Source organism: Sarcophilus harrisii, chromosome 6 (assembly GCF_902635505.1).
Source record: "Sarcophilus harrisii chromosome 6, mSarHar1.11, whole genome shotgun sequence".
In the NCBI taxonomy this organism is placed as follows: domain Eukaryota; kingdom Metazoa; phylum Chordata; class Mammalia; order Dasyuromorphia; family Dasyuridae; genus Sarcophilus; species Sarcophilus harrisii.
In genome coordinates this window covers 194675989-194688666 of record NC_045431.1, presented here as the reverse complement: position 1 = coordinate 194688666, position 12678 = coordinate 194675989, and the positions used below count along the sequence as shown (strand labels likewise).

Below are 12678 nucleotides of genomic sequence, written 5' to 3'. Positions count from 1 at the left end.
GTCTTCTTTAGGTCATTCATCCGTGTAAAGGCCACGCCGTAGGAACGGGGGAGGGAATCTTAGTCCCGCTCGGCTGGAAGCAGTCAAGGGGGGCTGCGTTTGGAGTGAGTCCTCACAACCTGGCGAATCTCGTGAGCAGTTGTATGGTGAGTCTCTGCTGTGCCCTGGGAAGCAAGCTGGGGTAGAGGGGGCCACGGCCTGACCCCCGAAAAGGAGCGGAGGGAGGGGCGGCTCCGATTCCTCCAGACCCTCGGGCAAAATCTCCCCACCGCTCCGAGCCCCGCCTCTTGCTCTTCAGCCGCCGGCACTGAGGGCTCCGGCCGCCAGGGAGAGCTGCGCCCTAGCTGCGCTGAAGCAGAGCCAGCGAGAGGAGAGAAAGAGCGAGAGAGCGAGAGAGCGAGAGAGCGCTCGCCAGCCGCCCGTCCGCCCGCAGGCTCCGGCTGCGCCGCTCCTCGGTACGGAGAGGGAGAACTGCATGCAACCGGTGGGACCCAACGCCCGACCAGGCTCTGGTCGTCCTACCACCCGGCAGCCACCCCCAGGACCCAAGAGAGCTCGAGGGAAGCCTTGCAGACAGACGGTCGGGTCCCCGCTGTGGCTGCGCGCCCCTACCCTGGTCAGCTGGGGGCGGCCGGTGGCCGCAGGCGGCCCGGGGAAGCAGCAGCGGCAGCGGAGGCAAAGGCGTGTCTGAGCGGGCGGAGGGCTCTCCGGCGACCTGTCCCGAGAATGCTGGGGGGCGATGCCCGGGGCCAGGGACGAGATCTGTCAGAAGGCACTGCAGCTGCTTGCCGAGCTGTGCTCCAGCGGGGCGGTAGAGCACGACAGCTGCCAGGATTTTATCCATTACCTGCGGGACCGCGCCAGACCTCGGCTCACCGACTCAGGTGGGCGCTGCTGGGCGGGGTAGCAGGAGGAGGAAGGGAGGAGGATGGGGGAGGCCGGGGCAAGGGATCTCCTAAGGCCTGAAGTCTTCTGAATGGGAGGGGGCGGCCACACCCGGAGACCACGCTGGGCGCCGGGCGCATGGCCCGGAGCTGTTTCCCCCTAGCCCTCAGCTCCCTAGAGCTGGTGCCCGGCGCCTGCCTATCCCCATTGCCCGCCGTCCGCACACAGATCTCGCGTGGCCCTGCCGCCTGGCCAGGGACCGGGACAGCCTCATTAGGGAGCCTAGGGGTTCCACTCGGGGCTGCGAAAGGGCCTGAGACCCTATGAAACTCTGGGAAGTTGGGCTGGCTTCTCCTAAGCTCTGGACCGGCAGTAAGAGGTGGCCCCCGGGGCTGTCTGGACCCGTCCAAACGGTACTGGGTTTCTGCGGACGTGGCGCCGGGCACTAGAGTGACCAGCAATGGTTCAGGTTTGCCTTTTTTTTTTTTTTTTTTTTTTTTTTTCTTTTCCATTTTCTTTTTAACATGGTGATCGGAAGAGCGCTGTCCAGGGTCTGATGGGAGAAGGGAGACAGGAGACAGGGACTCATCTCCACCCGAAACCTGAGAATCCCAAGGCCAGGCTTGGCCAGACCACTCTGCCCTGGACAGCTCCTTTGAGGCTGGGCTGTGCCGGGTCGGGCAGAGCTGGCACAGCTTCCAGGCTAATCTCTCTGGCTCTGGCTGTAAGATTTCTATGCTCTGACGCTATGGTATAGCAGGTCACGGTGCCTTCAGCAGGCTGGGCGGCGTGCGGGAGCCTGGCGCTAGTCTGCTTTCAGGGAGGCACGGCTTTGGTATATACTAAGGAGGCTCGAAAAGCTACCATTACGGAACCATTCTGGATTAAGTCTTTCAACTTTCTAATCTTTGGGGCAATACAAAAATGGCCCGTTTACTGTAAGGGTAGCACATAGTAGGAATGGGATCTTGGGGTAGTGGAGGTGACTACATCCGAAGACTAGGCAGCTGTTACACTTAACTCCAGGCCTATCACACTTTTCAGTAAAGGAAAAAGTTGCAGTCTCAACTTTTAAAGTCAACAAATCGTTTGAGGTTGTTTTCCCAAATCCGGTAGCAGATAATAAGAAGGGGGGGGGGGGAGGAGGGAGTTTGTTCAACGAAAAAGAACCCTGTTCAAAAGACGAAAAATTACTTTATAATAAGTATTGGTTCCCCATTCTCTTCAGGAAGTGAGAATAGAAAATGATCAATGAGTTTTTCCGTTTACAGTTTAAACTCGGGGACTAAAGGAGCTTTGGCTTCACACTTACTCATCAGATAAGAAGTGGCTCTTGGCCCATATGTGGTGCAGGTTTGCCTCTTTCCTTGTAATACTACTGTATGAACATTTAAATTTAGTCTAAAATAATAAGGAATTATTTGATTTACAAAAGAATTCACAGTAGGACTTCCATTTGTGCATTTTTAAACTTTCTTGATAGTTTTATAACAGTTATTTTCTGATATATACCCTCCCACTTAAAAGATCTTCTCTATAAAAGCAAATTAGTTAAGCAAAATCATAGCTTCTGGAAGAGTATACAACAATAACACTCATAGTATCACACACACATTCAATTGATCTATCAAAATAAGAAAGTTTGATTATCTTTGAGTACCAGATTGATTCTTCCAAATATTCTGTGTCCAACTGCCCTTTCAGTGTTTTTGTTTGTGTTGTTTTAGGCATTATTTATTATACATCGCTCACCTCCTGATTCTGATAATTTCCTTTTGCATCCCTTCAAACTCATCTTCCTATCTACCAGGTTCTTAAAAGGATTTATTTTACATAAAATTTCAGAAACCAGGTACATCTATAAAAAATAGAAAGTGCACTGAGGCTCTAATACTTATACTATTCTGCCTGTTGAAAAAGAAACAATACTTAGACCTGTTGCCTACAGTTAACATTATATTAATCACATTTTTCAGATGAATGAAGGCAGAGGACTAATCTTGGAGACAGGAATATTCAGTTTTATACCCCAACATTGACACTACTAAGGTAACCTTAAGCAAATGTCCTTAATCTCTGGATGCCACAAGAATTTAGTTACTAAATTATGGAGATTTGCAGTCAGGATTAATAGAAGGACTTGCCACACAACAAATTCCCTGCACTATCAAAATCGTTGTTTCTTTGTGTATCAGATGAATTCTATTGTGACTGTTTTTAAATGGCAATTTATCTTTTTTTAAAATGATGCCTACATGCCTTGGATATCTGAACATGTTTTGTGCAATGTACCTTTTATCAATCAAAGTTACAGAATGCATGGTGTTTCAGACTGAAAAAAACCTCACCACATTTTCATGAAAACTGACTCCCACAGTGGTGGTCTAAATCAATCTTTCCTTAGAGCAGCTTGAACTATTTGAACTACAGGAAAAGCCAGATCTTTAATCTTAAATCATGAGAAATTAGAAGAGACAGAAAGCAGCTGTTACTGTGTGAGGCTGTTTCACTTTTGAGGAACTCATTTCAAATCCTAAGCTCAGTAACCATCAACCAAAAAAAAATTATAATAAGCGATCTATAAAAATGAAACAATATGGAATTGAAATTATTTAAAATTTGTTTTTAAAATGAATATAGCAAATTGAACAAAATAAAAATTTTAAAATGTATTGTTTGTTTCTATTTCCCTGGACAGTTGGGGTGGGTATAGGAAACTATCTTCAAGTGTTTTTCAAGTCTGTTTTATGAAAAAGGGATTAGATTTATACTTGGCTCCAGAAGGTAAAATCTGGCCCCAAATGCAGTAAGTGGAAGTTACAAAGAAAGAAATATAGGTTCAGAGAAAAAAAAGACTTAATATCAATTAGATCCATCCATACAAAAGTGAAAAGAGCTGCCTCAGGAATTGGTGTATTTCCCTTCTTTAAGGAAAGGTTGGATGGCATTCAACAGGTATGTTGTATCCAACATGTTATTGTTGTTCTAGGAATGTGGTCTTCTGAGATTCTTTCTAACTCAAAAATTTTTATTTTAATCTCACTTTCTTTTGTGGAGTTTCAAAAATTCTTATTGTTTTATAAAACATAGTTATAGTTTTGTGTAATTATGTTCTTCCTTCACTATTCATTTCTTCATATGTGTTTCCATATTTCTTTGTATTCTTCATATTTGCAAAATGCATGTTAAACTGACCATTTCTAAAGACAATATATTTCTACTGATATAATTTATTCAGCCAGTCTCCAACCATTACATCTAGGGTATTTGCAATTTTACAAATAAAACTGCTGTGAATTTTTAATTTTTACATAAAAGTATATTTTTATCTGAATAACATTCTATGTTAAAATCTCAGAAGATCGGTCCATGATCTGTTTTTCTACATTGCTTTTTAAAATTAATTCACCAATCAAAGTTCTACCAGCAGTTTCATAGTATGCCTGTTTCTCTACAGCTCTGCTAAGATAGAATTTTATTCTGTTTAATTATTTTTGCCAATTTGTTAGGTATAACTGAAGCCTAATTATAATTATAATTTTAATTTTCCTGATGAGTTTGAACAGTTTTGTATATCATTAATAATAAGTTGTCTATCCATATCCTTTAATCATTTATCTATTGGGGATTTCAATTCAATCAATATTTATCAAGCATCTCTTCTATGCAAAAGACTATAGCATGGATGTGGAAAAAAAAATAATGATGTGATATGAGGACTAGTATCATTTTCTTATCTTTTGTGGATATCAGGTTTTTCATAGATTTACAGTGGATATTTTTCTTAAACTGTTTTCTTGAGTATCTTACTCTACTGTTTGAAACTCTTTATGTCTGTTGAATCGTCAATTTGTTTTATCTTTTATAATAAATTCTTTTGTTTAATGACTAGAAATATTCATCTTTTCCATAATTGTATTAAATGTCATTCTTTTTCCTTCTAATTTTTTTATAATTTCCATAATAATAGAGCAGTGATCCACTTGAATTTTATGAAATGATAGAATTCCAAATGTGACTCTTGAGGTCATCTGCTGCAACTCCCTTATTTTACAATTTAAAAACTGAGCTTCAGAGGGTTAAATGATTTGCAAAATGTCATCCCAATAGTAAGTGGCAGAGTCAGGATTCTATTGCAAGACCTTGGACTCTAAAAGCAGTTCTTACTCAGCACAAGTCTTTCTCCTCTTTCTATAATATAGACTGAGATATGAATTTAATAACTTGTTAAACTGCTATTTTCTGTTCTATGCAATAATTTATAATATTTAGTGGTTTGTATTTTAATATTTAAATAGTTAAAGATCTATGAATTCCTCATTGTGAGAAATCAATGTCATAATGAGTAGCATTTTAGTGAAATAAGTTGTTTTAATATTTTATAATATTAGATTTATCAAACATGAAAGGCAAAGTGAGGTAAAGGATAGCAAACTAGCTTTAGAGTTAAGAAGATCTGAATTCAAGTTACACTTCTGTACTCTATGTGACCTTGGGCATGCCCTTAATCTTTCAATCCCTACAGACAAATTTTTAAAGACTAGCATTACAAAAGAGTTGTCAATCTGGACTGCTGGAAGGAATTTCAACATTGTGAGCTCCTCATTTTAATAAAATCAAGACTCTGGACATACCCTCCCCAATCATCCATCTACAATCAAACATTAACACATTTTTAATTTTAATTCTAGATTATTTATTCTGTCTCACTGACCTATTTTTCTATTTTTATCGAATACCAGTATAATTTCCCCATCCTCCATTATTCTATGTTCATAATCTCATATTTTGTTCTTCTATATAAAATTTGTCATTATTAATTCATTCAATGAACTAGCTCATTAATATTTCATTTTTATCAAATTTAATATAAAATGTACATTTTATAATTTTTATTGTATTGGCTCAACCTAGCCATGAACATTGCATAACTTTCCTATCATTTAATGTCAAATTATGTCTGTTAATATTGTTTAGTGGTGGCCATTTTATAGAGCTTTTAATTTTTTTTTGCTTATCTTCACAAGTTAATATTCCACTATACCCTCTTGCATTTCCCCCTTATATATAGATATTAATGACTGTTTCTGCAATTATCTTATGTCATACTATCTCATTAAAGGTATTTATGCCTATTTTTGTTAGCCTTTTGGATTTTCTAAATATATTTGTTGAAAAGAGAAATGTTTGAACATCTTATTTTTTATTTCCCAAATTTGTTTTCTTGGGTCATTTTTTATGTAATGTAAAATTTGTAAAATGATGTTTATTTGCTTTTAATGGATAGCCCCATGTTACCACTGTTTACCACCGTTTTTAATGGCATCTTTCTCCATCTTATAGAATGTTTTTTCTTAATTTCAAATAAATTGTTTGTCATGTTAAGGATATAATTCTGATATCTTTAATTGTGTTTAACATAAATGGATTTTTTTTTTTTACCAAAAGTCTTTTTATATGTTGCTATAATCATGAGTTGCTGTGATTTTTTTATCAAAATGATTTATTAAATATATTATTTCTCTAATTTAAACCACTTTCTATTTAAACTATAAGCAAAGTATTTGTTTATTTATCAGTATTCATTATTAATGTTATTATGTAGCTTTCTATTTTTTAGACGCCAGATTTGGCTAACATAAACACATTTACTTTGGGGAAAGAACAGATAACATGCCACTCCCCGCCCTCCCTCCCCCCATTTCTGAAGTTAATTTATATAGTAATATAGTGGATTTGTTGTTCTTTAAAATTTTAATTAGAATTTACTTTTGGATCTATTTTATCAAATTGGCTTTTTATATGGCATTTCATTGATGTCCTATTTAATTTCATCTTCTGAAATTCTTTTGTTTAGGCTATTAGTTTATTTCTTTCAACATTTAATATTTTTAATTTCTTTCCATGTCTTTTACATTTTCTAATAGTTTTATCTTCCATTTTTCATTTTTAATGTTAATAATTTGGTTTTCTCTTAACTTCATTTTTAATATCAAATTACTAATTGTTTATCAATTTTATCGATCTAAAACAGACTTGTATTTATCAATTTAATTGTTCTAGATTTCAGTTCAATGTTTTATTTTAAGTTTTATTCTTTGTGCTTACTTTTAGTATATTCATTTGTTTATTTTATAATCTCTTTAACTTTTAACTCTAGTTTTAACTCTTTTGCAATTAAATCATATCATACATCCTATATAAATCATTAATACATATTTATTGCTTTGAACTATGTAAATTTCAAAATCTTGAATTTATATTTCATTATCTTTAATATAACTTATTTTTATTATTTATTCTTTAGTTACTTTTTATTTGACAAACTATATGTGGTTTCCTCAATTTAATGCATCCTTCCAGAAAACAGAGATTATTTTATATTTGATTTTCTATCTACATCTAAATTAGTGTCTAACACATAGTAAGCTGTCAATAGACAACTATTCATTTGAATTGTTAGAAAAAAAGAAAGTAAATTATTTTGAGTTTTCACAGAGTGCTATATTCTTTTTTATTATTCTTTTTTTGTGTGTTTTGTGTTTTTGTTTGTTTGTTTGTTTTGCTGAGGCAATTGGGATTAAGTGACTTGTCCAGGGTCACACAGCCTGAAACTATTAAGTGTCTGAGGTCAGATTTGAACTTAGGTTCTGACTTCAGAGCTGGTGCTCTATCCACTATGCCAACTAGCTGCCCCTCTATATTCTTTTATCATATTTCTTTGTTGATTATTATCTTACTATCCTTTTATGCACAAATATGACATTTCTAATTTATTTGTGCCTTAAAACATGTTCAGTTTTGAGGGATGTTCCATAATTTTTTTAAGTCAATCACTATAATTTCCATTCAGTTCTTTTTATGTCTATCAAATTCAATTTCTTCAAAAGCATCTATATCTATAAATTAGTTCCTGTTCACCTTTTTATTTCTGTTTACCTTTTTTGTATGATTTAAAACTTTCTGTTAGTGCAGCATTAAAATTTGCCATTATCATTGGTTTTCTATGTAATCTTTTTGAAAATCAGTTAACATTTGCATCATAAGTATAATTACTAATAATTTCCATTTTATCAAGATTTTAATTTTATAATGTTTTCCCTCAAATAATTCTAGATTTGATAATGATATAATTTCCCCCTTTGTTTCTTTTACATAATTTGGTTTTAAATTGATTGGATATCTTTACTAATAACTGTGTATTTTCTTAAATTAGCCATTGTATTACAAATTTTAGTTCTCTCCATTTTTTCTACTTTGCTACATTTTTTGACATTTAGTGTGTTTCTTTTGAGCACTGTGTTTTTTAGTCATCTATAAATCTTTTTTCTGTAGGAAAATTCAACCCCTTTACAATGAAAGTTATAATTAAGTTTGACTTATCTATTCTTTGCTCATTTTTTAATTTTGTCAAAAAAGAATAGTTTTTCTTATTTCACTGATGCTTTCCAAAACTCAACCAAAATAATACTGAACAAAATTGTTATACTTTAAATTAAGTCTCTATGTTTTGAAAAAAAAATTAAGAAGTGTCTTTCTGAAATTGCTTTTATTAGCCTTCAACTTCATCTCCCTGTTTCTTTACCTACTTCCTTTTAATTATTTTCTTGTTCAATTTCTTTGTCTCTCTCCCCTTTAATTACTCAATTAGATTGTCTTTGAGCCAAAATGATATTACAGTTCCTTTTTATCACCCAGTAGTAATTCCATTGAAACAATAACTAGTTAATCATAGTTGTAAAGCATCTCCTGATTTAAAATACTTTGTAAGATGACACATTCTATTTCAGAGACTCTACTTGATTTTCTTCAGTTTAAAAGCCATTTATAGATCTTATTTACTCTTCTAGCTTTTCCCAAGACAAAAGTATTTCTTTGAGGATGGACATCTTTATATTCTTAAGGGCACCTAGTATGGAGGGTAAATAGGGCCTCAGTCAATATTTGTAGTTTGAATGAGCTTTTTTTGTTTCCTAAGTTGAGTGCTCAGATTTCTGTGATCATACCATTTAGAAAATCATCTCAAAACTTCCCATATGAAGTACATCTGTCCCTTACTATCCATAGAGAAACATCTCTTTTTTTAGCTTGAGTTTTAGGAACCTTATATTTACAGTGTTTCATTTCCAAGGTCCTTTCATCATAACAACTCTGTGAAGTACAAAATGCAAATATTATTACTCACATATTACTCATAATTACTATGGTAGATTAAAAACCATGACTCAAAGAGAGGTGCAATTTGCTCAGCCTCTCATTAACTAGTATGTAATGAATTTTTAAAGTATGTGTATTAAAGATGAAGGCAAAGGCCTATAACTAAAGACAAACAAAAAGTTTATAAATACTCTAAGACTATTGTTAGAAGTGTTAGAATTCAGAATGAATTGGTAAATATGATTCTTGAATTGTAGTACACTCTTTAAGTTGTGAACTTGACTTCAATTCCTGGCAAAATTCTAGAATACATTTCTAAGGAATAGATTGTAATTAGAAAGGAAGGTATGATCTCAAAGAATATGGTTGCATTAGGAACAAATCATACATGCTATCTAGGGGAAAAGGGTGGGAAGGAGAGAGAAAAATTTTGACATTTTGGAATGGTGAATGTTGAAAACTATCTTTGCAGGTATTTTATTTATTTATTTTTTGCTGAGGCAATTGGGATAAAGTAACTTGCCCAGGGTCACACAGCTAGGAAGTATTAAGTGTCTGAGGCCAAATTTCAACGCAGGTCCTCTTGACTTTAGGGCTAGTGCTCTATTCGCTGTGCCACCTAGCTTCCCCCTTTGCATGTGTTTTAAAAATAAAAAGTGATTATTAATTTTTTAAATAAATAAAAACAAAAACAAACAAAAATCATCAGACTAATCTCACTTCCTTTTATACAGTGTTACTAGACTAGGAACACAGAGGGAAGATGTTAAACCCAGTTTATCTGGAACTGAGCAAAATTATTGACAAAATTATTTATATTATCTTTTTGGATAGTATAGAAGGCTTCAGACTAGGTGATATCCTTGATGCTATTGTTCAATCATTTCAGTTGATCCCATTAGAGTTTTCTTGCTAAAGATACCAGAGTGGTTTGCCATTTTCTTCTCCAGCTAATTTGACAAATGAGAAAACTGAGGCAAATAGAGTTAAGTGCTTGCCCAGAGTCACACAGCTACTAGTGTCTGAGGCTTGGTTTGAAGACAGGAAAATTAGTCTTCCTGACTTCAGACCCAGCACTCTATCCACTTTGCCATCTAGCTGCCCAAGTGACAGCATAGTTATTTTTCTTTAAAACTGGTTGACCAGACCTAAATATTAAGAATTAATGAATGAATTGATATGATAGTGAAAGGTAGTCTTCGGTGGGGTGCTCTAGGAATCTCTCTTTGGCTATTTTCTTTCATTTTGTTAATCAGTGACTCTTGAAGACATAAATGATATATTTATCAAATTCATAAATAACACAAAACTAGAAGAAATAGCTAATAGCTGATGTAGCAAAACATTACCAGAGATCTCCAAAGACTAGAATGCTGCAAGATAGAAAAGAATGGTATTTAACGGGAAAAAATTAAAACCTTAAATATCAAGAAATATCGATCTTTTCAACATCATTGTTCTTCTGATGATTCTATATGGTTATAAATTTGGATGCTATAATTTTCAATGACTTAGATCTAGAGATAACCCAAAAATCAATGGAGATACTCAAAGTGACATAAGTAAGCTATAGCATATTTTTTAACAATGACCTAGGGCCAAGTTTGCAATAAATGCTTAGTAATTGGTTCTTTGGGGGAAATGCATGCAGGACACAAATTTAAGTTTAATCTGAATTATTAACATTTTATTCATCACTTTCTTAAGTCTAGACAATCAACAAAACAATAAATCAAGGCCTAATCTATAGTTTTCATTAATTTCTAAGGTATAAATGCTCATACTGAAATTTTAGTAATTTGTTTTTATGAACTATTACAAGCTGGCTCCACTATGCTCTTGATTATATACAGAAATTAATGGAGTATTTATTAAGTACTTACTATGTGCAAAGGAAGTTATCTAAAGAATATCTAGATATGTACCCTAGAATATCCTAGAAATGTAGGATGATAAAAGAAGCTACCCATCTTATAGGGAGAAAGAAACACAGAAGTCCAAATACTACAACAGTAACCATAAATTGTAGAAAATACCTGAGAAAGACCTTCAACATATTGAGGAAATTGTTTATGGAAGAATGACAGAAGAATATGGTAAAAAAAAATCATGCAGAATATCTTAGGTTATTATCTGAATGTGATCAATGGGAATACTAACATTTTTTATATCACAAATCCATTAAAGTATATTTATTCTTACTGAAGTAATCCCTTACATATATTGTAGCACATTCTTTGAGGAGGGGAATTGAGACTTGGTCTCTCTAGCTTGCCTAGGTTGTAAATGCAATGGTCACTAATGGGGCAGTCCCAGTTCTTCTTGATATAGCAGTTTTAACTTATTCTGTTTTCCCAAGCTGGGTCAGTTAACTCTTCTTCAGGCAGTCTGGCGATCCCCTGTTCTTGGGACTTAGTATTTTGGTGCCAGACTTAGAATAGATATCTAATTGGATTTATCTTTGCATCAGTTTAGAATTCTCAAAGTCAAAGACTCCACAAGCCTCAGCAGCCCCCAGCAGCAGGGACTATAAAACAATACTGAACACAGCACGTTCTTATAAAAATTTTTTTTAAAGATGAAAATGTAGGTATTTGGGTCAATCTTTGCTGATGTCTTCTTGGTTTCTTTTTTTAATAGTACATTCCATGTTCTTTTCTAATATTTTGGATTCTTTCTCCCTCTTTGAAATATTTTGAAAATCAATCCTCAAGCCCTTTTAATAGTGTGCTGTCCCTGACCTAGCTTTCTTCTTCATGTCTTTGTTCAGGTTCAGTTGTTCTTCATGACTTCATCTTCCCAAGGGCCATTTTCTACTTTTTAACACACTACATGGGGTACTGACATACTAGAGCCCAAATGGGCATAAAAATAGACCAGCATAAAAACACCAGAATACTTGTTCCATTTCATATCTTCTTGTTAATCTTCTTTGGATCTCATTTACAAATATTCTGGAATAATCTGGCCTAGCTTTATCCCACCACAAGCTCTCTATGGTTTCATGACTTCTTTGATTACTTCTTTCTGCTTTATTCCACAAAACTGTCCCTAATCTTCCATGATCCTCTTTCTCCTTGAATAAATAGATAACAAAGAAAATATGACATTTCTGGGAAGCTGCATAAACATATGACAAAGCAACATTTTAATCATTATGTTTTCTGTAATAGTATTTGTACCTAATGTGACCATCTTTTTAGGGTGCATATGAGATAATTTTGTCAGCATATTGCTTCATGTAGGGGGTCATATTTTAATATAGGCTTGGTTCAGGACCAAGAAATCTACAGAAGCTTTCTGCAGCCCTTGTAGTATGACTCCATGCAAGTATACACTGAATAAAAGATCTGAATGGTGGTTACCAAAGTTGAAAGATTTTTAACAGATTTTTTCTTTTTTTAATGATCAGAAACTATTGTGACTATTAAACATGGACAAGAAAGCAAATTAAAGATTTTTATATAGATAGTGGGTCATGAAAAAACTAGAATATTAACTGTGCTGAATTCTCATTAAAGATACCATGTAGAATGACAGCAGAGTTATTGAATGGAAGATGTTCATTTAAAATGATAGTCAAGGGTAATTTTTTCTGAACACTTCTGAAGCAGTCAGTGAGATTATGTATTTAAT

General features: G+C 35.1%; 1 protein-coding gene across 2 annotated transcripts in view; it reads left to right on the top strand.

Annotated features, from left to right (window-relative positions):
• The first annotated feature begins 669 nt into the window (after positions 1–669).
• The window catches only part of SYT9 (synaptotagmin 9), a 198213-nt gene continuing 186204 nt past the window's right edge, over positions 670–12678 (top strand). For both annotated transcript variants that reach the window (XM_031944009.1, XM_031944010.1), the window contains exon 1: positions 670–884. In XM_031944009.1, the coding sequence (XP_031799869.1) occupies positions 740–884 (145 nt within the window). In that variant the 5' untranslated portion in view covers positions 670–739. The remainder of the gene's footprint in view (positions 885–12678) is intronic.